Source organism: Lepisosteus platostomus, chromosome 9 (genome assembly GCF_059453375.1).
Source record: "Lepisosteus platostomus isolate fLepPlt1 chromosome 9, fLepPlt1.hap1, whole genome shotgun sequence".
Lineage (NCBI taxonomy): Eukaryota > Metazoa > Chordata > Actinopteri > Semionotiformes > Lepisosteidae > Lepisosteus > Lepisosteus platostomus.
In genome coordinates, this window is record NC_142619.1 from 43,307,944 (window position 1) to 43,335,613 (window position 27,670).

A 27,670-nucleotide genomic window follows, 5' to 3' on the forward strand; every position below is an offset into this window, starting at 1 on the left:
GAAACAAAGAGAAAGTGGGTATAGAATGCAAATTATGCATTGTATATTATCAGTATAAATCAAATGTCACTAAATTAATGAACCATCAGAGGATATACTGTAAGTAGAAGCTATGTGGAAGTACATTTAATAATAATGTTTTAATAATGTTAATTTATTAATATAAATATATTTACAGTGCAGTCCATACTTATTTAGACAGTAACACAACTTTTGTTGTTTTGGCTCTGTACTCAGGACCTCAGTTTTATGTCTCATCCAAAGGATGGCGCTTTTTTACACTGTAGTGTCCCCATCACTATACTGGGGCATTAAGAAACACACAGACCACAGGGTGAGCGCCCCCTGCCAGCCCCACCAACACCTCTTCCAGCAGCCAGTTGTGAGTTACAGGTATATATGGCTGCTGGCTTTATTATATAGTATAACTTATATAGTTTATAAAACCAGTAATTTTTAGGGATAAATCACAATGGAATTATCACTGTGGTACTGAGGTTCAAAAGGGGTTTATATTCAACATTTTATGGCCAATTGTTTGTTACTAGTAGATGTGCAGAACATGAAAGCATTAATACTAACAGGTATAATAAACATTTAAATTTTGATTTGCCACACAGTAGTACATATTTGTCTGTTGACCACATGCAGCTACAGTGTACTCTTTAGGCAAGTATTTCAACCTTTTTCCATCTGCGGGTCGCTTTGTAAAAATGATTAAATATCATTACACACCACTTACTCAGAAGTAAAAAAAAAATCCCCATTCATGACATGATCAAGAAAAACCGACATTCCAAATACCCTTCTGACATTTTAATTATGTGATCTGTATTTTAGTGAAAATGTTTTAGATTTTGAAGTGGTATTTATTCATTTTACACCGTTAAACTATTTTTTTTACATGCACACATGATTTTAAGTGACGGCATACCAGTGGGAAGTGGAATGGTGGTTGGGAAATTTAAGGCTTTGCTGTGCCACCTGGCAGTATTACAGAGTAGTGCGGTCCTCCATTTGTCAATTGAGGAAAAATAAAAATGATGTGCCACACATCAACTCTGTGCACCACAGTGCCTACCGTGCAATGCATACAGACACTTTGAACATTCTTGATGGTTGCATCTGCATGCCAAGCTCCTCTGGGCAAATTATGTACAAAATAGGTGATTATCCAACAGAGATATTGAGAATAATGTTGCTGCAAGTACAGGTGTTAATCCTTCTTCAAAAATGATGACACACATATTAACACAAAGTGCTCTTTATTGGAGTGTAGCTACTCAGAATAATTTATTTCATTGTTATTGTTTTGTCATCAGCAAAATGCTTCTAAACATCTACACATGTAAACCTTTCAAAAGTATAAAAGTAATATATACTTTGTTACAACTGTTATTTTTTTGTTAAAACCGTGAAGGGATTTATCAAAAAATAAATATAGAAAACAAACTCCATTTGTAGTGCTCACTGCATTTAGTGTCAGTGTTCACTGTTACTAAAGATGCTGGTTTTATGACTAAAGATGTGTGCACAGTATGTGCTGTAGATTTTATTCAGCATATCATCACAGCTGTGATTGCATGCATTTTCAGGCAGTAAGAGCTGAAGCTCTCCATATTATCTTCATATGTTGTATACGTACTATAGTACTTAAAACAGCTTGAGGTTAGAAGATACTGTACATACGGTGCATTTTATTCTTATGGATGATTAATACCAATCGTAAGTGAACTTTTATCAAGGTTAAGCTTCTCATCCAGCTGTTTTGAAAAAAATGTGCTTTTATTCTTTAAAAGCATGTCAACATAGTTTCCAATTCTGTCCTCTAATTTGTATTTCATTGTTGATTCCAAAGAAACCTACTTGGATGACACTGTTAATGCCTTTGAGCATTATGAATACATAAATGAGGTCCCCCTGTAGTTTTCTCTGTCAAAACGTAAAAGGATTATATATTTTATTTCATTATGGTGCATTCCTTTAAGCCTGGGAATGTATCTGCCTGCTCTTCTTTGGACGGTTTCCAAGATGACTAAAATTGTACATTGTGGATTCACAACTGATAACTCCAAGGTCTATCTACTGGACCAATGAATAAAGAGATCAGAGTAACAGCCACCTGAATGGGTTTATGATAATGCAATTTCAGATATCCATTTCTAAACATAATTTAGTAAAATCTCAAAATTAAGCATTTCTTTTGCAGTTCTCCTATTGACAATTAAAATGATACTACAAGTAATCAACTGCCAGTAAAGAACATTATGTTAATCCTCTAGTGGTATCGCTATTAAATCTCCATTCATCTCAAAACCTCTCATGCAATGATTAAAACATACAACCCCCTAGGCTTTTATTTTAGCAGAAGAAAGAGTTTTTTTTATTTCTTTCCATGGGACCATAAATGTGTCTAACAGAATTTACAATGACATGTCACTTCAGGGCTGTAAAACAGAGTGATAAAGGTGGCATATTCCCTAGTTACCAAGGTAACAGTTTATAATTGCAATAACAGCAATGATTCCTAAAGAGCAAATCAAATTAGTTATTCATTCACATAAGCAGCTGTAATAATTAATACAATTTTACAATTGATCTCAGTATAACAAATAACACTGACAAAAGCATAGCATGTTATAAAGGCAATGCACTAAATGCCAAAATATCTTTAAGGTTGAATCAAATTAACAAACTGAATATATCTCTCATAAAATAATGCAACAACTTGAGCATCACATGACCATATATCACACAAAAAGTGTTATAAGAGCTTAATCCATGACATCATTAGACAAATAATTCTTTCCATTTAATTGGACATTTTTATGAGGAGGGATAAATGAAGCTTCTTTCTTCAATCACAACAGTTTCATTGCATCTTCTTTCTCTTTTATTTCTCAATGTTTTATCACATTTATTAAATAAAACCATTAAAAAGAATTAGCCTAGGATATATCGTAGCATAAAAAGTCATGTTTGTGTTCAGGTACCTCTTGTGCTGCACTTAATAGGACAAATAAATCTAATACATGTAAACACTTCCTGTGATAGAAATTTGAGCATGGATACACATCTTCTGACCACTTATCAATCACATTTGGGGAACTTTCTTTGCACTTCTGCATGGTCAAAACTGGAAGTCTCCAAAGAATTTGTAACTTACTGTATGCCACATACACCAACATGCTCCAAGTGGGAATTTTGTCTGTGTGTACCAATAATGGTCTGTCCAAAAGGGTCATATTTTTATAGAAAACAGTACTCTCACTCATACCACCTTAGTGGTTCAAAGAGAGGAAAGACAGCAATGCTCTATGATTGCCTGTCAAATCAACGAACATGTACCTCACTGACCCTCTGTGTGTCTTCAATCGTTTGTCATGCAAATATCCCACTTTGTGTGACTCCCTCATTCATATTCAATACAACAAACAGACTGCACCTCTACAGACTAGAGGCTAAAGTAGACACAGAAAAGAGAAGTGAGTTGTAACAAGATATTAATATAAGAATCTGGACTAATTTCATGCTATATGACTTTGAAATATCATTTGAAAGCGCAAATGGCCAAGAACAGTCTGGCATGGCAAAAAGAATATATGCTTGGCATGCACAATGAGCTGAGAATACCAAATGATATGAGAAAGGACACATCACATGGACGCTTAACCTGAAGTAGCTAAAGAAGGCAACGGCTAATTGAAGACCAAAAAATCAGGAGAAGGAGGCAAACTGTTCACCAGAAGACGACTTCTCTGAAATTAACAAAGAAATGATAAACAGAAGATGGGAAAGACAGTGTCATTTGCAGGTTAATTATGTACAGTTACAGAACAGACAAGCATTCTTTCAAAAATAGCCATCTAATTATTTTCTCTATAGATAAATTAATCTGAAAATATTATAAACTGCTACAGAATGGTTTGCCTTTGGATTCCAGTGCAAAAAAGAGAAACAAGGTTAATTCCTCAGGCCTTAAAATGTCTTACACAGAAAAGTTAAAGGAAGTAAATCCGTTTAGTCTTAATTAAAAAGGAGACAACAAGGACACTTGATTTAGGTAGTTTAAATCCCAAAAGTACTCTAAAGCACAGCGGTGAGAACTAGAAAAAATACATAATTTAACAGAAGAGTGACTGAATTTTGAGAAAGGTTTTTAATCACATTACATGAGGTTAGGTAGGCTTTTGTGGGCTAAGATATCCTGGGCTTACTGCACTACAACTGACAGCTCACCAGGCACCTGTGAGCTTGTACTGTCACTGTTATTAATTGGAGAATAAAAATAATAAATCTTTCGACCAAGTTCAATTGGTCATAAACTTCAGAACCAATACATACTGTTAAACAATCTGATACTGTAATCTAATCTCTATACAAATATTACTGGGTTATATTTGGAACTCCCTATCTTATTACACACAATTTATTGGCTGTTATGTCTCATATATTGTCTCATTTTAAGGTTTTATATGAGCAAGGCTAATGCCAGCAAGAATCCATATGAAATACAAAACATTATAACACTGTGTTCTTAAATTGATGCTAATGTAAATAACATAGTTGTCCGTTATGCCCTGTGCCAGCAGCGGTTCACAATCTGTACTTGCAATGGGGGACCATAACATTCCCATGAGGAATCACGGTTGTTCCATGGCTCAAAAGGTGCAGTTGGGGCCACCTTTCGGGCAGCTCATCCCTCTGCCATTCAGGCATCTGATCACTTATTCATTCACTGGCTATTTAATCCTGAAGTTTAGGGGCATTCCACCATTGAGCTAATTAAGCTCATTCTGCTAACAGTGGCAGTACCATTATCAGCACAATCGCCACTGGTCACGTTGAAACTCTGTAAATATTGTGGATAGCAGAACCACAACTGTGGTCCTGTCAGCTTCATCGGTGTGACACAGTTTCCTCAGCACCCCCCGCACTCATATGAGTCTGCAGCCAACGCCTGCTGCAACTTCAATAGTACTCCGTACAAACTACAACTCAGCAGCTAGTTCCTTCACCAGTCTGCTGCAGTCTCTGCAGCACCACATACTGCCATGGCTTCAAGAGCACCACTGGTCAGCTGCGAGCCAGCAGCTCGTCACTGCATCATCTACAGCTCTGTTGCTCTGCAACACAACAGCATCCAGTCACCGCACAATTTTAATGACAACTTCTACAGTTTCACAAGTCTACCACTCTGCAGCCCATCTCTTCTGTGATAATATCAGTTCCACTGGTCTGCAGCAAGTTGAAAGCCCATCACTGCTACTATTGCTACTGCTCCGCCGGAATGATTTAGGTTGATGATCAACCGCCATAGTGGCTGTCACGGTCACTTCCAGTCCACCAAATCTGTGCTGGTCCTTCTACCACTCTACCGATCAACCCCTCAGCCTTCAGGCTTCTCTGATGAGCTCCAGCCCCTCAGGCTTCAGGCTTCTCCAACAAGCTCCGGCCACTCAGCCTTCGGGCTTCTTCGGTGACCTCAGACCTCCACATTCGGACATCTCCAGAATCATCAGAGTCCAAGCATTTGGGATCCAAAATAAAACACCTCCGCGTCTACCTTCAGTGTATCACCACCGCATTACAGTTCTCTGTATTGTTTATGGCTTATCTTTCCCTTCTGAATGTATTTTCACTTCCAGATGCACTACAAAATACATTTGCTTTTACTCTGTACTATAACACATTTTCCAAGGACTACACATGTTTTCAAGATTATTCCTTCTGTTAAATTAAAAAAAAAACTGTAAGAACCAGGCAGGGCTGAGCTAACAGACACTAGTCACCACGGTAACTGGATGCAATCACACGCAGGCTCAAACACCTCCAGGTGCCATGAAAACACAACTGGGGAGGCTTTCTGTGCTGCCTGCCCCCAGTTATTGGGTAATTACCTCATCATAGTGACGGAATCTTAAGCCCCAACCTGTCCTCTGTCATTTGAGATTTTTGCCCTGAGAGTCCCCGAATGCTTCTCACATGATTCTGTCTGTCTGTGCTAAACAGTATTCTGCCTGACTCTTCAGACCTGTTCCTTTGCCTGAACCTTTAATATGAGCCATAATGCCTCCCTCTGTTCAGTGTGCTGCACAGCCACCGACCATGTTTACAGCACATCCTCTGCCCTGCCTGCTTGCTTGCTTTCACCTGGACCTAGCAGTTCATCAGTCACAAGTCTCATGCATCATAATAAAAACACATGCCACACTAAAACCTATTAACAACAAACTGCTGCTACAGCTTGCCTACATTTTCAACCTGACCGCATTTACCATTGATAATGTACTGATTTCTTTGTTGATTTTATATATTTGAAGACAATGGAAGTATACGTTTCCAGTGGATTTTACTTAACAAAACATTTTAAAAATGCTAAATTTTATATAATACACAGATTACTAAATAGCTTAATGTCTATTTTATACACTTTTCTAAGCAGACACTTACATTTAGAACAACTTAAAAAGCACTTTAAAATAAATTAGCATCAGCAATGCTTTTAGATTCTGCTGGCTCGGAGGCTTGAGTTCATCCATAAAATGCACTTTTTAACCCCTACAAAAACTGTCAAATATCTCAAACGGTATCTCCGGCTCCTTTATTTAAGGTTCACAGATCCTGCAATAACAGTCAAGCTTTAATTTTTCTTTCTGCTCCTGGCTATTTTTCTTGGAAATGATTCTCTGAAAATTAATCACCACATTTACATGTGCTTATGACATAAAAACATCAATTTAAGATTACTGTTAAAAGCAAGCAAATTATTAAGAACATTCCTTAGCTGTTTACTGTTCATTTACAGTCCTTAGCTGTTTTCATTTAAAAGAATCTAGCAATTGTTGGAAAGGATTCATAGAATTCAGTTAATCTTACTATTTGTGAAAGGAACAGCTTTAAAAAAGTGTCATAAAATACGAGTTACAAAAGGTTAAATTATTCCTTCTTTTTAAGTAATTTCAGCTACATGTTACAGCTAAAGGTAATAAAATTATCAAATTATGTAAACGCAGACCTGGCCAAGAGGTCTACACTAATGTCACTCAGAGGAAAGCAAAAAAAGAAAAAGAAAAAAGAAAAATACAATCAAAAACAGATAACATAACAGAATAAGTTTATGTTAACTAAAATAAATTAAAAGAAAAAACCCTGATACAAAGGTGAATAAGTTTGTCTTACACTAAAGATTGTTCCAGTCTTTGCAATTTTAATGTCTCACCTGCTTGTGCACTACCAAAAACAATTCAAACTTTCATGTTATCACCTTTGAATTTTACTGCAGTCATTGCACACAATTCTAACACTTACACTTTTCTTCTCACATACTGCTACTCCATCAATCTAAAAATTTCAAGCTATATTAAAGGTGTAGAGCCCATTCGTAAGTAATTGCAAAGGCTTCTTTTTCTGATCATTTACAAGTTGCAGTTCTTCTGAAATGACATCTCTTTTCTTATTCCTTTGATATGAATATGTTTAATGAAAACTTGAAATCCATAGGTTTTAAGCAACTATTAGTCTACAGCCTCTGAACAATCTACTTTTTATATTTAGAATATTTTCTATTATTATATCTATGCTTCTTCTGTATATTTTTTGGGGGATTATACTTTAATTCCTGTTGTATATACACATACACTATATCCATAATACATATGCTGTATCTGTAAATGCAAACTTCACATAACACATAGAATACATGCACTATATCAAGTCTCCTTCTTCAGAATAATACTCAGTATTCCTAAACTCCAACATTCTGATGAGTGTAAATTAGCAACAATGGACATGTGACTGTACACCAATGAATTAGTAAATAAATTATCATCAAGGCAAATAATTTGTGGCAGAATGGTCATGTGAATTTTCCTCCCCTTTCCCTCCAGGTGCTGTCTTCATGCTTTTTGAATTACACCATATTGTTCTTGTAGTTTAAATTTATGGTTGTAGATGGAGATACGGTAGGACTGCACTCATTGATTCAGATTATTTATTATCCAGCTTCAGGGATAAAGGCTGGCTGTGATATATTTTTTTCCTGTTTTCAACTGTTTACACATAGGATGGGCCACTGGAACACTGACACTGCCACATTGACTGTCTTGTGGCCACAAAGACTGGCTACCAATCCTGGGGTGACTTGGAAAGGACAAGTCTACTGTGCCAGGTCCAAGGCATATACAATAAATACCAGCTAATTAACTACTGTTTCACTTTATATCTTGGCTGTAGGGTGAGTCTGATGCTTCCCTTTACCAATTTGTCATAAAAGCTGCTCATGTTACAAGTTATGTAAACAGAATAGCGGACTCCCTCTTGATCTGAGCAACTTTTATTTAACCTTTATTTAACCGGACTACAACTAAGAACAAATTCTAATTTATAGTAATCATGTAGCTCCCTTTTACAGTGGGCATAGAAAGTCACCACCCCCTTTCAAAATATGTACTTTTTTTGTATGACTCTCTGAAAATAAAAACAAATTAAATTAGCCTTGTTCCATTTTTATTTACACACAATATATCTTATCTTATCCAAGTGAAAATCAAATTATAAAACATTCTAAAAAATAATTAATATTTCAACAGTAAAATACCTTATTTGGATAAGTGAACTTTCCACTTACAATTGCATTTATAAACTTGCTCAGGTACAGTGCCTTGCGAAAGTATTCGGCCCCCTTGAACTTTTCAACCTTTTGCCACATTTCAGGCTTCAAACATAAAGATATATTTTTTTTATTTTATGTGAAGAATCACCAACAAGTGGGACACAATTGTGAAGTGGAACGAAATCTATTGGATTTTTGAAACTTTTTTAACTAATAAAAAAATGAAAAGTGGGGCGTGCAAAATTATTCGGCCCCTTTACTTTCAGTGCAGCAAACTCACTCCAGAAGTTCAGCGAGGATCTCTGAATGATCCAATGTTGTCCTAAATGACTGATGGTGATAAATAGAATCCACCTGTGTGTAATCAAGTCTCTGTATAAATGCACCTGCTCTGTGATAGTCTCAAGGTTCTGTTGAAAGCGCAGAGAGCATCACGAAGACCAAGGAACACACCAGGCAGGTCCGTAATACTGTTGTGGAGAAGTTTAAAGCCGGATTTGGATACAAAAAGATTTCCCAAGCTTCAAACATCCCAAGGAGCACTGTGCAAGCGATCATCTTGAAATGGAAGGAGTATCAGACCACTGCAAATCTACCAAGACCTGGCCGTCCCTCTAAACTTTCAGCTCAGACAAGGAGAAGACTGATCAGAGATGCAGCCAAGAGGCCCATGATCACTCTGGATGAACTGCAGAGAACTACAGCTGAGGTGGGAGAGTCTGTCCATGGGACAACAATCAGTCTTACACTGCACAAATCTGGCCTTTATGGAAGAGTGGCAAGAAGAAAGCCATTTCTCAAAGATATCCATAAAAAGTCTCGTCTAAAGTTTGCCACAAGCCACCTGGGAGACACCCCAAACATGTGGAAGAAGGTGCTCTGGTCAGATGAAACCAAAATCGAACTTTTTGGCCACAATGCAAAACGATATGTTTGGCGTAAAAGCAACACAGCTCATCACCCTCAACACACCATCCCCACTGTCAAACATGGTGGTGGCAGCATCATGGTTTGGGCCTGCTTTTCTTCAGCAGGGACAGGGAAGATGGTTAAAATTGAGGGGAAGATGGATGCAGCCAAATACAGGACCATTCTGGATGAAAACCTGTTGGAGTCTGCAAAAGACCTGAAACTGGGACGGAGATTTATCTTCCAACAAGACAATGATCCCAAACATACAGCAAAATCTACAAAGGAATGGTTCACAAATAAACGTATCCAGGTGTTTGAATGGCCAAGTCAAAGTCCAGACCTGAATCCAATCGAGAATCTGTGGAAAGAGCTGAAAACTGCTGTTCACAAACGCTCTCCATCCAACCTCACTGAGCTCGAGCTGTTTTGCAAGGAAGAATGGGCAAGAATTTCAGTCTCTCGATGTGCAAAACTGATAGAGACATACCCCAAGCGACTTGCAGCTGTAATCGCAGCAAAAGGTGGCTCTACAAAGTATTAACGCAAGGGGGCCGAATAATTTTGCACGCCCCACTTTTCATTTTTTTATTAGTTAAAAAAGTTTCAAAAATCCAATAGATTTCGTTCCACTTCACAATTGTGTCCCACTTGTTGGTGATTCTTCACATAAAATAAAAAATTTATATCTTTATGTTTGAAGCCTGAAATGTGGCAAAAGGTTGAAAAGTTCAAGGGGGCCGAATACTTTCGCAAGGCACTGTATAACCAATCACCTTACAGATCACACAACAAACTAATTGGCCCCCACCTGTGATCAAATGTGGTGATTTTGATCAGCTCAGAATAAAAGCAAATGTTTCTAGAGGATTCCATTGCTTGCATTTCCAAGCAAAGAATCCACTATGGGCGGAAAGATGCTTTCAAAAGAATTTTGAGATAAAGTTTTAGAAAGTCAGGAGATGGGTATAAAAAGATTTAAAAGGCTTTATTAAGTATCCCATGGAGCACAGTCAAGACCATAATTAAAAAGTGGAAGGCGTATGGCACCAACCTGATCTTGCTTAGATCAGGCTGTCCCTCCAAACTGGATGACCAAGCAAGAAGGAGACTGATCAGATAGGCAACCAAGAGGCCGATGGCAACTTTGAACGAGCTAAAGGCCTTTATAGCAAAGACTGGTCATTGTGTGCATGTGACAACAATATCACAAGTGCTCCACAAATCTGGCCTGTAGGGAAGGATGGCAAGAAAAAGCCACTCCCTTAAAAAAAGACACATCAAGTCTCGTTTATGTTTTGCTTAAAAACACCTTAAAGATTCTGTGGCCAAGTGGCAAAAGGTGCTGTGGTCAGAAGACCAAAATTGAACTTTTTGTCCAGAATGCAAAACGGTATGTCTGGCAAAAACCCAATACATCTTCCATCCAAAGAATACGGTGGTGGCAGCATCCCGTTGTGGAGGGTGCTCTTCAGCTGGGACTGGGGCACTTGTCAGGATAGAAGGGAAGATGGATGGTGCAAAATACAGGCCAATTCTTGAAAACATACAGCCCTCAGCCAGAAAGTTGAAAATAGGAAGATGGTTCATCTTTCAACATGACAATGGCCAAAAGCACACCGCCAAGGCAACTGTACAGTGGATGAAGGACAATAAGGTGAATGTCCTTGAGTGGCCTAGTCAGAGCCCCGATCTAAATCCCATCGAAAATCTTTGGAATGACTTGAAGAGGGCAGTCCATTAATGGTCACCATGCAGTTTTAGCTTGAACAATTCTGTAAGGAGGAATGGGCAAATATTCCTCCCTCTAGGTGGGCAAAGTTGATAGAGATGTATCCAAACAGACTCAAGGTTATAATTCAAGCAAAGCCCTAAACATGGCTCTACATTGCAGTAGATGCTCTCCCTTTTCCCAAGCACAGTCTAGCATATTAAAAAGTGTAGTGCCCCACACAGTTTTGAATACTACTTTCCCTTCTTTTAATTTCACAACTTTGTCTATTTATTTTTATTTTTTTAACATATTTTTCAGATAAAATCTAACTTCTGATTTTATTACTTTCTCATCTTCATTGGAGTTTGTCTACAACAGAACTTGCTATTATTTAATTAATAATGACTTTGACACACAGAGATTCACTTCTATTCAACAAGCATGAATAGTTTAAGGCAAGAAATCTTTTCTCCTTCATTATCAGCGAATAAAGCCTTATCAGTGATTGTCTTTCTAAGCTTCAAAGAAAAAAAAATCCGTCACACTGTGTACCACTAAGTGATTTTCAGACAAAATGTGACGAATCCAAGTTCATAACTTGATATAGTTATGCCAATCTAAATAGACTAAAACCAATGTAAGAGACATCTAAAAAAAGGACTAGATTTTCTTCTTTAGGAACAGCATTGATAGGGTTCTCATAATCCTGCCTTATAATGGAAATGAACAACAATGTCTAGATTAAAGTGTATAATCTATATAATAGGTAGAAATCTAATGGGAGAAAACGTTCTGGTTTATACTGATGTGACAACCTTACAATTAAAACCGATAAATGTAAACAAACCTTCTCAGTACTTAGTATTTTTAAAAACCTAGTAAAACCACAAATGTCATCAAATTAAATTGCAGTGTTTTCCATATGTTCTAAAATTATGCACACATTTCATTTTTTGTTTAAATTAGCTGGCTTGAGTATATGCATTTGTTAATAAAAAATGCTAAACAGGTTACAGACACCTGAAAATGCTGTTCTCTGATCCAGTGTACAATGTAAGTTAGACTTGACGCAGATGCTGTATATAAAAAAGATTATGCCCATACATTAACTCTAGCTGTGTTATATATTAGCACACGCTTCTGAAAAATACATTGTAGTATTTTAGAGCAGTAAAGAGAATGCTAAAACCATAGAAGATAAGACACTTTACCTTCTTACCTTTTCCAAAGAACTAACAGTAAGAAAAAATATAAAAGTATACTTAAGTATACTAAAAAGAAAATACATTCTCAGTGTATGCAAGCACACACATCAAATTATATAATGCAGCTTTCAGTGTTGAGCATTGTTTATAACAAATAACATTGCTTTAACAGGCAGCAGCTTTGTTTAACAGTGTTAATTAAATATTTGTCCAACTTGATTCTAAAAACAGACCTCAATTTCAAACAAAGCAGAAAATGATAATTCACTCAACAAGCAAAAATTTCAAACATTAAGTATTAAACCCAATATTTACAATGCTCTAACAAGCAAGGTTATTAACATGTGCTGACAATGCAGCAGTCAGATAGTGCAATTTACAGTCAGGGCTCTGTTTTACACACACAGTGTAGCACCCACTTTGTGCCCCTGGGCTGCTACAATATTTATAGAATTACAAATCAAACTTCATAACAGGTAACAGAGCATTACACTTCAAATGACAGCATTAGAAATTGATTTTTTAGATCTAAAAATTTTATTCTGTGATAACTAAAGATTATTTTTCACTTATGGCTTGTGGTCTAAAATCTCCTGTGTATTAGTGGGAAGCTCTATTAGCATACAGTACATTGGCTGTAAAGGAATGAGTAAAGGCTAATTCCTCTATGAAAAGTATAAAGAGGAACCACAGCGTTTTGGCTGTTGAGCCTTCTTCATGTGTGTTACTCACACAAAGAAAGCTAAACAACTCAAATGGTTTTCTTCTTCCTGCGTTTCAGCAAGAAATTAACTTTTACTTCCTGCCTTGTGCCTGTTGCTGCCAGGATAGGCTTTGTCTTCCCTAAGATCCTGAATTGGAAGAAGTGGTTAGAAAATAAATGAGTGGATTTAAATAACCTTGACTTGTTATTTTAATAGTGATAATGAAGTGGGACATGTAAATATTGCACATTACAATATTACCACTTAACCACATTGTGGAAGGTGTTGCTGGGATCTGTTAATTTAGCCTTCAACAAAAGTTAAGCTAAGACACAATAAAACTGACTTGCTTTAGCAGCTCCAGTTACTTAACGCTACATACTGTAACAAAAGAGAGGCCCAATAACCATAACCATAAAAATACAGTTGCAATTACCTGGACTTCTGCATTAATTACTCATAAAAATGTGTTCTGATCTTCAACTAAGCCACAAAAATAGACAAACACAATCTGTTTAAACTAATAACACACAAACAATTGTACTCCTTCTTGTCAATATTGAACACATAGTTTAAATATTCACAGTCTAGGCTGGAAAACGTATGTGAACCCTTGTATTTAGTAACTGGTAGAACCTCCTTTAGCCACACTAACCTCCATCAAATGTTTCCTATAGCTGCTGATGAGACTTGCACAATGGTTAGATGTATTTTAGACCATTCCTCCTTACAAAACTGTTTCAGTTCATCTATATTTCTGAGATTTCTTGCATGAACAGCTCCGCTTCAGGTCATGCCACAGAATCCCAATTGGATTAAGGTCTGGACTCTGACTCTGACATTCCAGAACACACATTTTCTTCTGTTTAAGCCATTCTGTTGTTGATTTACTCCTGTGTTTCAGGTCATTGTCTTGTTGCATCACCCAACTTCTATTAAGCTTCAGGTGATGGACCACTACCTTGACATTCTCCTGTAAAAGTTCTTGATACAATTTTGAATTCATTGCTCCCTCTATGATAGCAAGCTGTCCAGGCCCTGAGGCAGCAAGACAGCCCCAAACCATGATGCTTCCTCCACCATGTTTCATGGTTGAGATGAGCTTTTGATGTTGGTGTGCAGTGCTTTTTTTTCTCCAAACAACGCTTTGAGCGTTTCTGGCAAACAGTTCAACTTTCTTCTCATCCGTCCACAGAACATTGTCCCAGAAGTGTTGTGGAACATCCAGGTGGTCTTGTGCAAACTTGAGACGTGCAGCAATGTTTTTTTTTTTGGAGAGCAGTGGTTTCCTCCATGGTGTCGTTCCATTACACCATTCTTGTTCAGGGTTTTTCTTATAGTGGACACATGAACAGAGAGTTTGGCAAGTTCAAGATATTTCTGCAGTTCAAGAGATTTCTGTTACCCCATTGTTCTTTTTCACCTCCTTCAGCATTGCACGCTGCGCTCTTGCCGTGATCTTTGCAGGACGCCCACTCCTAGGGAGTATAGCAACATTACTGAAATTCCTCCATTTGTAGACAATTTGTCTTACTGTGGATTGATGAACACCCAGGTCTTTCAAAATGCTTTTGTAGCCCTTTCCAGCTTTATCCATATCTGCAATTCTTCTTCTAAGGTCTTCTGATATTCCATTTGATCAGGGCATGGTTCACATGAAAAGCTCTTTCTTGAGAAGAGCAGACTCTGTTAGTAACCAACCTTTGTGTGCCTTGTTTATAAGGCAGGGCACCTCCAATCTCATCTCATTGATTGGAACACCTGACTCCCAACAGGCTTTTGGAGAAGTTAGGCTAGAGGTTCACAAACTTTTTCCAACCTAGACTGTGAATGTTTAAACGATGTGTTTCTGACAAGTACTGAAAAGAAGTACAATTGTTTGTGTTATTATTTTAAACAGATTGTGTTTGTCTATTTAAGTTGAAGATCAGACCACATTTTTATGAGTAATTAATGCAAAAATCCAGGTAATTCCAAAGGGTTCACAATTTCTTTCTTGCAACTGTACCAACAAACAGGATAAAACAGATCAATTTTTGTTGTGTATCAAAGGATTGGAGTTAGAGCAAGTCAAGGCAGTTCAACTTATGCTACATATCAAAGAACAGGAGAAATATCCATAGCAAACCATAAAACTGTGAAACAAAACATTTTTTTCTGACCCCATACTGCATTTAAGGGCTGGAACCCCCTTTCAGAGTGTCTGTTCTGTTGGGCAGTCAACAAGTGTAGCTGTCCTTATTGAGCTCAATAAAACTGAATCTGCAAAAGACTGTGTCCTGCTCCTCTAATTAAGAATTTCCCACACCAGTAACGATCTTAATTAATCCTTTTGGAATTAATAACTGTTATGCATATATGTTTCATTTTAGTTACAATAATTAATTTTTCCCCAGATTAATTTATTAAAGGGTCCACTTTAATAGTGGTTAAATTATTAATTTAAGTAAAAGCATGTACATGGATTAATGCATATGTGAAATCTTAAATCAAAGGAGATGCAAAAATGAACATGATTTTGCAATTTAATTTGCTCTTAAAACACAGACAAATCTGCCCATTTGAATTTATTCTTCCCAATTTTAATTAATGATTATATATACTACTCTGAGATGCTAAAAAAATTAAAGTGCACCCTGTTAATGTGCCCTCTTTGCATTACTGTTTAAGTCTGAAATACATTTACTGTTTATGGAAAATCATAGCCTCTTGTTGGCATATTGTACAGTGACTTCATGGGATTAAGGACAATATTATATCGTCCTTTCCTATTAAATCTATTAATGAAAAGGATCAAAATGGATGGTTGTACATCCCATGAGGTCATATAATTAAGCTACTGTTATTTCCTCATCAGCATGAAACACTAAAATGCACATCATATCAGCTGAGAATTAATTTAGTCCTGCAGCAAAGCAGGCTGTTAACGAGCGTAGTGTCCAGTCTTAACCCACAATTTCAAATAGTGCACAGACAACAAAAGAGATGTATTTTATTTTTATTTATATTCAAAAATAAATTTAGAAATAAAATGAGCAATAGCAATGAAGACAAGAAAGGTAAGTCTTTCCTTTGTGTCAAACATCAAAGTAAATTATGAAAATATAATTCGCTATTAAACTGTACAGCTTATTATCCTAGAACTGACAGATATTTTACAACCTAAATATAACTAGTAAGACATGCTTTAAAGCAGTGGTTTCATAACTACGTTTTGATTGATGAAAACCAATGGAATTCTTTATCACTATAACTGATAATGATATATTTTTTATTAAATATGTGGCACACATTCTAACACAAACTTGTTTTAAAATTAAAATATTAGGAACTCAAATTGATTTGAATTAAAATGTTATTCATAAGAAGATAATGTGTGCAATTAATCTTGTCTCTAGAAGGGGGAGAAACATCCTCTCATGCTATATGACAAGCAAAGAGGACACAGATGGCATTGAGAAGTCACTGCAGTGAATTACAGTATCACAGCAGGCAAAAATTAATGAATTATACAGGGGGTCCTTATGCTGGAAGTCTACATAAATTTTGTTGACAATGTCTTTTTGTTTCCATTAGTATTACATTAAAGGTGATATGAAAATTAATTCAGGAAAATGAAACAATACTGTCAGATTACTTTCTACCAAAACTTTAAAATGGACATAAATTCCATCTCAACCCCATTGTTCTTTTATTCTACTGTTAATCGACTGCATGCATTAATGGAAAGCTAAGTATGAAGAATCCTGATTTTTCGTATTTCTTAAATCTTTTATAGTGTTGTGTACTGCCTGTCCTCGGAATGGCTTTCATCATTCTCAATTGCCTGGAGAGTGCAATGTTATATGATTATTTATGCACAATTATATGTGTATGAGAAATAAATGAGAGCATTCAAGCAATTAAGTGGTAGTTAAACTTCATTCACTTAGAAAAACGGATGGTTTACCACATCCTTTTCCAGCTGTAATTTTAAAACAATGTACCAGACTGCTATTAGCAGTTCTCCACACATATGCCTAACATATTCATGATCACATGATCTTGCACATTAAGCAAAATTATAGACTAAAACAAGGAAAATTATAATCGGAGTTATTTTGATAATTTCTGCCAATTTTCTACATTCATATAGTACTGCATTCATAGTAGTTCATAAGAAATGTCAACTGTATCTACTTATATTTTGCTGTTTCTAACTATTTCACCTTGTGGTATAGTTTAATTTGCCACATTTCTTACATTTTTAATTTGAAAATGTTGTATACATTGATAAATGGTTAAATCATTTGCTGTTTTAGATTTTTTATCTCCTTCATCTGTAATGAGCATTTCAGCCTATATAATGTGTCTGAAATACAAAGGTAATACTGTGATTGAACCAACAGTGTAAATACAATAGCTTTAAATCTTATAAAGAGTGTGCCAATCAAAGAGAACATTAAAGTAATAATATATTTGGCAAACTGAATGCCAGAATATGCCTTCCAAACAGTGAATAAATGTAGTCTATTATGCTAGATATTGTTGTAATTAATCAGTAATTCAGCTCTTCAGAAGTATAATGCATCACCTGTATTTTCTTAAAGTATTTAACAACATAATTTTCTGGAGTATTCCTTTAATTTTGTAATGCATTATTTGATCATAATACTGTATATGTATATATTAGAAACTCCATATCAGGAACCTGCTGAGGCTATTTTCAATGTGGTTAGCAGTAGTTCCAGAAGTGTGGTAGTTGTCTGTAGAAGTGAGCTATTCTGCTGAAGCATTACTTGTAAAACAGTCTTTGTGGTTAGAAAAGGCACAGAGTGTGATCTGCAGGTGAGGTGGAACACAGTAAGGAGTAAGGAAAAGGAGCACCTTAGCTATTAGACGCAAATGCAAGAACATTTTCGTTTCAAGGTATAGAGCCCTGTTTGTGTTTGGTATATAATCACATTTTTGCTTATCTTATAATAACGTTTCTATGTACCTCAAAATCTTGCTTGCATGTTCATTAGTGGTTTTATTTTTATCTTCATCTTTCCCACAAACAGAAAATTATACAGTAATTGCAAAATAACTGCTTCACATCACTGCATACTACATAGAATAAAGCATACATTTCATTTTTTATCAGAAGTATGTAAGTAAAATAACATTACAGCCATCAAGATTTATTTTACAGGAAGATAATTATTCCAAAGTAAAGACATTTTGGAAACATTGGTTAACAGAAATGTGTACAAATATTCATTGATATTCTTGAAATATCAAAAAATAGCAGTCCAAACACATACTGGTAAATGAATGGGCTTCCGGGTTAGAAACAGAACCTAATGGAATTGTAACCGGGTGGTTACGAAGTGGATATTTGAAATCTGAAACTGAAATTGGTAGCTGTCGCTTTAAGACACGAACGTATGAGTGACGTCAGTGTGCCAGTAATTGTGGAAGTGGACATCGTAAAGTTGAGCTTGGTGTGTGGCTCTGTGTGATGTAGCGGCGAGGCTTATTAATAAGAAAGAATTAAGTGTTTCTGAGCTTTCCCAAAATAGGCCTCATCTCTCTGTTCATCTCTGTGGTGCAGCCACAGAGAAACTATTCATGCAGGGTTCCTTTGATAAGGACAGCTCCCAAAGGGGGATGCACTTAGCTAAGCCTGGCTATCATGATCAATGGTCATCCATTGGCGCCTATTTGTCTAGGGAGTGCCAGATGGACATCTGGGCTGCATTCCTAAGTGTCAGGAGTAAGTGACTCATATCTCACCTTGATCAACCAATCAGGGACTGGTAGGGCCGAGTAACCCACGTGGGACTCTGATGCCCATGGAACTTTCAGCCAATCAACGAGCTGAAGTTCCTCCAGGTAAAAACAGGCAACACAGAGGGCCTGAAAGATTCGAGAGATTCAGTAAGATTCAGAAAGGTTCAGTAAGATTCAGTAAGATTCTGGAGAGGATTCTGTGGACTGTTCTAAAGGGAATTCAAAGGAGAATTCCAGGGCAGGACGGCCCAGGAGCAGAAGGCTCCCAAGAGCAGGACATTCTCGCAGCGCGCCTCCTGACCATCCTGAGACTCAGCCCGGACAACCACAGAATGGCCAGTGTGTCCGAGTGCCAGAACTTTCCTTTGTTCTAAGAGTCTAGAGTGGAGGTTGCCAGAGAGTAACCAGCAGCAGGCCTCGTGAACAGGTCGGAACTGTGGACAGCTGAATCACTATTCAGAACTAGCTCCTCATCAGGAACGAACCGGTCCTCTTCCTGACTTGCTGGGACCCACAGTCATCTTTTCTCCTGTGCACAAACTTTGCTAGTTAAAGCCAACAGTGAGCATCAGCAGCACACCGTCGCAAGCCGCACAGCACAACCTGGCACCGAGCCAGAGAGCGCGGATTGGACAGCAACAGCCTGCAACTGTTTCTTTGTGCCCGCAAGAGATCTGAATCCCCAGAAATTGGATGAGTATTCAACTTCAATGCATTACAGCTCGAGAATTCAATTGTTATCCCAACCAGTTGATATCAATTTAATTCCTAAGAGTTATGTACTTGTTTGAGTATCTAATGTAGAAGTTGTAACCAAGTTCATTTACGAAACGGTCTTAATGAATGATATACTGAACGTATGTCCTCTTGATATGTGTAACACTTTGTAACTTTTGTTTTTCTGATAACCCTCTCGATAAGATCTGTTAGTTTTACATGCATATTCTATGTATTAATACATGTATCCTCGTGTATTAGTACCTGTGTGTGTGCGTTGTTTGAGTTATGTCGCATGGTTGGACTCTAAAGCCATCAAAAGAATCAACTTTGTGATTTACTGCTACAATTAATAATTGTCTCAGTAAATGCCCAAACCCTACAGAACTGGTGCCTTCAGAGAGCCACTACATATAATTTTGCTACAGCTACGTTACACATTTGGCGTCCCTGAACGGCCGGTTTTCATTACAGTGATGTGAATGCAGAGGTAAATGTTCAGAATTTAGTTGATGGTGTAGCTATCAAAAATGAAGTTTGGAAATCCTTGAAAGAGATGTATATTGTTGATATATGAAGGGAGGGTGACTTATTAGACAAAATTGATGGATGTTTAGGGATGAAGTGATCCCGACTCCCATGACGTTCCAGTGCTGTGTGGGCGGGTTCGCGGGAATAATGTCCGTAATGGTAAATGGTCATACATTTTTGTTAGTTTGCATTTCTTTAACCATTGTTTGTGGAGGAAATGATTTGTTTTGTTCTTTGAGAATGACCTTATTCTGTTTAGCTTGTTCAGAGGGTGTTAAAAGAAGACTGTGATATTCTGTGCGTCTTGGATTAGACGAGATTAAAATGAGTAGTTTTGTTTTTATATTTCTGTGATGTAATGGGACCAATGAATAATGTGGCATTCAGACTAATGTGGAGTATTTCTTTCCTTAGGGAAATTGCCACTACCGTATTTTTTTCTTTGTCTTTGTTATTTTAGTAGCACTTTGTGCATCCTGGTGTGTGTATACAGTATCTCCATGTATATCTATGTGAATCTTTCGGGTTAAGGGTTATACTGCCTCCAATCTAAGTTCTGTAACAGAAAATAATACAACCACTCATTTTTATGATTTCATGCAGATCCAGAATAAAAAGAATCCGCATTTAAGTTTACTGTAGTACGGTGTGCTTTCCCGGGCTACAATTCTTGGTACCAGGAGTGGGATATTCTGAGCATTTGGATGCAGTATAAGGTCAAGAAAAAAAAAAGGGAAGTGGTGAAGAGCTGCACTGCGGGTGTCCGGTCTGTGCAGAGAGGCATGAGAAGGACACCAAGGTGAGCATCCTGGACGTCCGGAGCAGGGACCCAGGAGAGGATCGCCGGCAGAACCAGCATCCCGGACTGTTCTAGCGCACACTGGCAGAGACTTTAGTGCTAGTTATCACTTTCTGTAGCCAGTCACTGAGTTTGAGTTCTACAGGCAAATAGTGCACTATACAATGTCACGAGAAGCAGATGACTGTTCTCTCTCAGAGGAGGAAACTCTGAATGAGACAGATGTGCAAACTCAGCTTAGGGAGTTGAATAGGAAGCATGAAGAAGTGATGGCCAATATTGCTTCTTGGAGTAATGCATCCTCACGATCTTATGTCTATGTCCCTAGGGAACATCATATTTCTCCATTTAGTGGTGATTATGAAAACGATGGCAGATCAGTTGATGACTTCATGGACGAAGAAGTGCGGGTATTGCTTGTTTGTAACCAGTCCCCTGTTGATAAGTTTGATTTTGTTATGTCTCTTCTGAGAGGTCCAGCCTTAAAAGAGGTTTGCCTGCGTGGTGTAGATGAAACGGATCAAATCAGTGATATATTTGGCTATCTCAGAGATGCATTCGGAGATAAGCGCAGTACTTCTCAGTTGCTGAATGATTTCTATGGCCGAAAGCAAAAGGAGGATGAGAGCATTCGTGATTTTTCACATGCTCTGTCTCAAGCTTGGAGTTTGATCTTGAAACAAACTCCTGGGGTTGTGGCCAAAGAGAGAGAGATGCTTAGAGATCAATTCATAGAGGGAGGCAAAGATCCTGTACTTAGGAGGGAGCTCCAGAAATATGTGAGGGACAAACCAGAATCTACCCTGATAAAAGTGCGTGAGGAAGCATATATGTGGAGTATGGAGGAGAACTCGGTGAATGTAAAGGCCTCTGAAACTACAAGCAAGGAGCTGGATAAGTTTGCAGAGGGGGGACAATGTACTTTGGATAACACTGATGAAACAAAGTCAGTCACGCTGGAGGATGTCCTGAAAATGGTAGCAGAGCAAGGGAAAGCCATTAGAGAGCTATCCCAAGCGGTAAAAGATCTTGTCATTCAAAGAATGAGGTCTAGCGGGGTTAGAGGTAAACAAAGCATTCAGATGAAGTTCACAGATGATGGAAACCCTATATGTTTTAAGTGTCAGATGGAAGGACATGTAGCATGAAATTGTCCAGTGAGGCTGACTGAAAAGGGGGAGGGGTCAGCTGCTCCTAGTCAGCAGGGAAACTAGAGCCCTCGGTTGTGGTGAGTCGGACAATCGAGGGGCAAGCAGTAGACTCCAACAGAGTGAAGCGATCTCAAGATCAAGTAATGAAACGTGCTATTGGGGTTTGTCCAGTGTTTGACATAAAGATAGCAGGAGTTTCTATGCCCTGTTTGTTGGATACCGGAAGTCAAGTAAGCACTGTAACAGATGAGTTTTTCAGGAAGCATTTGTGTGGGGAGGATGAGGATATGTTGAAAACTGCTGGCTGTCTTAGGTTAACTGCAGCCAATGGATTAGAAATTCCATATTTGGGATATTTGGAGTTAGACATAGAAGCATTAGTCCTGACAATCCCTGACTGTGGGTTCTTAGTGGTGAAGGATCCCCAGAATAATCAGAAGTCTATTCCAGGAATAATTGGTATGAATATAATAAGTCGGTGTAAACAGTTGATCCATTCTGAATTTGATACAGTGTTGGGAGGGAAATTGGACTCTGATTGGGGACAGGTATTTCAGAACATTCAGACAGGTAATGTGGAGAAGAAGGCTGTTGCTAGGGTAGCCGGTAAAGGTACAATACATGTGCCTGCATGGTCGGTGGCCACCCTCATGGTAACAGGTAGTCCAAAACCATCAGAGAAGAACATGCAGATGTTACTTGAGCCATTAAACATACCACTGCCAGGAGGCCTCCTTGTTGTTCCCACTTTGATAGAGGGTCATAAACATATCTCGCCGGTACAGGTAGTTAACCTCTCTGCAGAGGATGTGTGGCTTCCTCCTGGAACTCGGCTGGGTGTCTTGTCAATAGTGGAGAGCGCCAGTAGTGCATTAGGTTGTGAAGTGAAGTTCCAACGGGTGTCTGCTGATGTAGAACAAGTGACGGTGGATGTGAAAGATGCACAGTATTCTCCCAGTGTGTTGTCAGTATTAGACCAGATATTGAAGGCTCTACAGAACAGCAGGCAGAGTTACATGCATTACTATCTAGGTATGTAGACATCTTTGCCCTGAAGGAGGAAGATTTAGGGTATACGGATAAGGTTAAGCATGAAATCCATTTAGTGGATGATGTTCCAGTGATACAGCCCTATCGTCATATTCCTCCGACGCAACACAGGGAAGTTAGGGAGCACATCTCGAAGCTCTTGAAAAAAGGGGTCATACAGGAGAGTAGTAGCTCATATGCTTCTCCTGTTGTCATAGTGAAGAAAGCAGATCGTGATATCCGCATGTGTGTAGACTACTGGAAATTAAATCAGGAGACAAGAAAAGACGCGTTCCCTTTACCTCGCATTCATGAAAGTTTTGATGTGTTGCAGGGTGCAAAATATTTCTCAACTATTGATCTGGCCAGTGGTTACCATCAGGTAGCAGTAGATGAGCGAGTCAGGCATTTTACAACACCTTTTGGGCTATTTGAATACATTAGAATGCCAATGGGAGTCTCTAATGGGCCAGCAACTTTTCAGACATTAATGCAGGCAACTATGAATGATTTGATTTTTCAGATTGTGTTGGTTTATTTAGACGACCTTCTTGTATATTCTAAGACGTTTGAGGAACATCTGGAGAGATCGGAAATGGTCTTAAAATGCCTTAAGGAAATGGGTCTTAAAGTGAAATTGGAAAAATGTCATTTCCTGAAGCAGGAAGTTAAATTTGTAGGACACCAGATTTCGGCTGAGGGGATAGGAACTGATCCTGATAAGATTTCAGCTGTGGAGAAGTGTCCTGTGCCCTCTACCTTGAAGGAACTAAGATCTTTCCTTGATTTCTGTGGCTATTACAGAAGGTATATAGAGAGGTTTTCCAAGATTGCAGGCCCACTCCACGATTTGGTCGATGGTTGCTTGAAGGTGGGAAGGCCACACAAAGCCAATCAGATGCTTACCTCATGGTGGAATTCAGAGTGTCAGAGTGCATTTGAAACTTTAAAAGAAAAGCTAACCAGTGCACCAGTACTTGGATTTGCTGATTTCACAAAGCCATTCATTTTAGAAACATGCGAGCAGTCATGGTCTAGGAGCTGTCCTCCATCAATATCAAGGTGACAGAAAACGAGTGATTTCTTATGCAAGCAGATGACTTAGCAATGCAGAAAAGAATGACAAGAATTATAGCAGCATGAAACTCGAACTTCTGGCTCTCAAATGGGCAGTGGGTGAAAAATTTCATGGCTATTTACTAGGTTCCCGGTTTACGGTGGTGAATGATAATAACACACAATAATATGTCATCTTCAGACTGCGAAGCTCAGGGCCATTGAGCAGAGATGGGTTGCTCAGTTAGCGGCGTTCAATTTTGATGTCCAGTATCGCCCCGGTCGGGCGAACACAGCAGCAGATGCCCTGTCTAGGCAGCCGTTAGCAGGGGAGTCAGAAGCAGATCCGGAAGACCTGCGGTTTGATAATTGTGTGGCTATTTGTAATAGGATGTCACGAGGAACAGTCCTTGACACAGATCTCATGACCGCTGGACTGACCAGTTGTAAGGTTAGACAGATTAGAGCTCTTTACACCGGAACATGTCCAGTGAATTATGGGGGTCAGGGGAATACTCCCACTCTCCCTGGTTATAGTAAGGATGAGTTTCTGATGTTTCAGAATCAATACCTGGTGCTGAGTGTGTTTAAAACTTTTTGGGATACAAAGAGAAAACCAAGCTTTAAAGAACAGAGAAGTCTGCCAAAACCAGTCAAGGTACTACTGAAACAGTGGAATAGAGTCAGAGAGAGGGATGGGTTGTTGTATCGAGTGATAGAGTGTTTTCAGTTGCTCTTACCAGCATGTCTGAGAAACCAGGTGCTTGAGTGTGTACATGACAATATGGGACATCAAGGTATAGAGCGTACATTTCAGCTTCTCAGACAGAGGTGTTTTTGGGGAGGCATGTATGATGATGTGGAGTCTTGGGTGAAGAGATGTCAGCGTTGTGTGCTAACTAAGATGCCTCAGCCCAGAATCCAGCCGCCTATGCAGTCTTTCCTTGCCTGCAGGCCCCTTGAAGTAGTGGCGGTCAATTTCACACTGCTTGACCCAGCATCAGATGGTCGTGAGAATGTTTTGGTGGTCACCGATGTCTTTACCAAGTTCACCCAGGCCTTCCCGACACATGATCAAAAGCCGGACACTGTAGCGAAGGTGCTTTTACGGGAGTGGTTCATGAAGTACGGCGTGCCTGAACGGTTGCATTCAGATCAGGGCTGTAACTTTGAGAGTGAGGTGATTGCGGAGTTGTATCGATTGTACGGAGTCAAGAAGAGCAGTACGACACCCCATCATCCTACTGGGAATGAGCAATGCGAGCGGTTTAATAGAACCTTACATGACCTGTTGCGTACACTTCCGGCTGACAAGAAACGTCGGTGGCCAGAGCATTTACCGGAGTTGCCTTTAATGTGACGCCCCATGCAACTACAGGGTATTCACCATACTATCTCCTTTTTGGGGTAAAGTCATATCTTCCAGTTGATGCTCTGCTTGGGCAGGAGCAGGTTGTGAATCCGAAGGTGGACTGGTTAGTCGTGCACCAGGAAAGGTTGAAGGATGCTCACAAAAGAGCTAGAGAATATTCTGAGCAGCGAGCAGCGGAAAGGATTGCCGCACAGAGAGACAAGGTTTACTGTCCACCAATCAGTGTAGGTCAGTTGGTGTTATCTTAGAAATAGACCTCTGGGTCGAAATAAAATCCAAGATGCTTGGGGACCTACTGTTTATTGTGTGCTTGAGGTACGAGGGACAACTTACACTGTGGAACCTATCGAGGGTGGACCAGTTAAGAGGGTAAATAGGGTTGATATTGGGCCTTGTGTGCATGAGAGAGCAGCCTCAGTCCCTACTCCTCGTAAGGGGGTCAAGACTACCGACCTTGGTTCTAGGGTGATTTCGCACTTGGAGTCTGACTCCGAAAGTTCAGAGGATGGAACTGAAGGGGTACTAGGACATCGTGGACATCGTAAAGCTGAGCTTGGTGTGTGGCTCCGTGTGATGTGAATGCAGAGGTAAATGTTCAGAATTTAGATGATGGTGTAGCTATCAAAAATGAAGTTTGGAAATCCTTGAAAGAGATGTATATTGTTGATATATGAAGGGAGGGTGACTTATTAGTTAAACAAAATTGATGGATGTTTAGGGATGAAGTGATCCCGACTCCCATGACGTTCCAGTGCTGTGTGGGCGGGTTCGCGGGAATAATGTCCGTAACAGTAAATGGTCATACATTTTTGTTAGTTTGCATTTCTTTAACCATTGTTTGTGGAGGAAATGATTCGTTTTGTTCTTTGAGAATGACCCTGTTTAACTTGTTCAGAGCGTGTTAAAAGAAGACTGTGATATTCTCTGCGTCTTGGATTAGACGAGATTAAAGTGAGTAGTTTTGTTTTTATATTTCTGTGATGTAATGGGATCAATGAAGAATGTGGCATTCAGACAAATGTGGAGTACTTCTTTCCTTAGGAAAATTGCCACTACTGTATTTTTTTCTTTGTCTTAGTTATTTTAGTAGCACTTGGTGTGTGTATATCTCCATGTATATCTATGTGAATTCTTCAGGTTAAGGGTTATACTGCCTCCAATCTAAGTTCTGTAACAGAAAATAATACAACCACTCATTTTTATGATTTCATGCAGATCCAGAATAAAAAGAATCCCCATTTAAGTTTATTGTAGTACGGTGTGTTCTTTCCCGGGCTACAGAATAATAAACATGAAAACAAATACTGATATTTTATTGATAGCATAATTTCAAGACCTGAATGCACTGAGAGATCAGATATTAAATACATTCTTACTGGGGTCTTGAAGCCTCAGCTTGGTCTGTCTGTAGCTTTTCTCCTCCTTCTACTTCCATTGTACAATATACAATCCTGTTGGGAGCCACTGACCTCAATCCTTGCACCTCAACAATAACAATCTGAAACAACAAATAAATCATCAAAATCAAATCATCAGTTTAATGTGTCTAGTTGATAAAGCAGCTAGTTAGCATTTCAAATGTTCTATTAAAAAAATACAACAAATGTATTTATATACAGTATAACACTCTTTTAACCACATCAACACAAAAAACTACATTTCTAGAATTTGGAAACATGAAAGTGTGGTATGGTACTGTAGTGGTTAGCATTGCTGCCTTGCAGCGCTGGGGGGCCCTGGGTTCAATTGTAGACCTGGGACGCTTGTATGTTCTCCCCATGGGTTCGCATGAGTTTGCTCCTGGTGCTCCAGTTTCCAACACACAGTCCAAAGACATATTGGTACTGTAGGTTAACTGATGTCTAGGAAAATTGCCCGTAGTGTTAGTGTGTGCCTGTAATGGACTGGTGTCCTATCTAGGGTGTACTCTGCCTTGTTCACTTTTGCTTGCCAAGATAGGCTCCAGCTCCTCTGCAACCCTGAATAGGGTGAAACAATCAGAAAACGGATGGATTCAATTAAGTACTGGGTGGCCCAATTGGGTGGTACAGTGATCCAGCACTGGAGCCCTGGTTAAATTCGTGAGGTGCATTATTTGTGGTTTGTATGTTCTCC

At 38.6% G+C, this 27,670-nt stretch overlaps 1 protein-coding gene across 13 annotated transcripts in view; it reads right to left on the minus strand.

Moving 5' to 3' along the window:
- cadps2 (Ca++-dependent secretion activator 2) overlaps nt 1-27,670 on the minus strand; it is a 295,984-nt gene that overhangs the window by 142,546 nt on the left and 125,768 nt on the right. For all 13 annotated transcript variants that reach the window (XM_088645120.1, XM_088645117.1, XM_088645119.1 and 10 more), the window contains exon 6: nt 26,932-27,053. In XM_088645120.1, the coding sequence (XP_088501246.1) occupies nt 26,932-27,053 (122 nt within the window). The remainder of the gene's footprint in view (nt 1-26,931; nt 27,054-27,670) is intronic.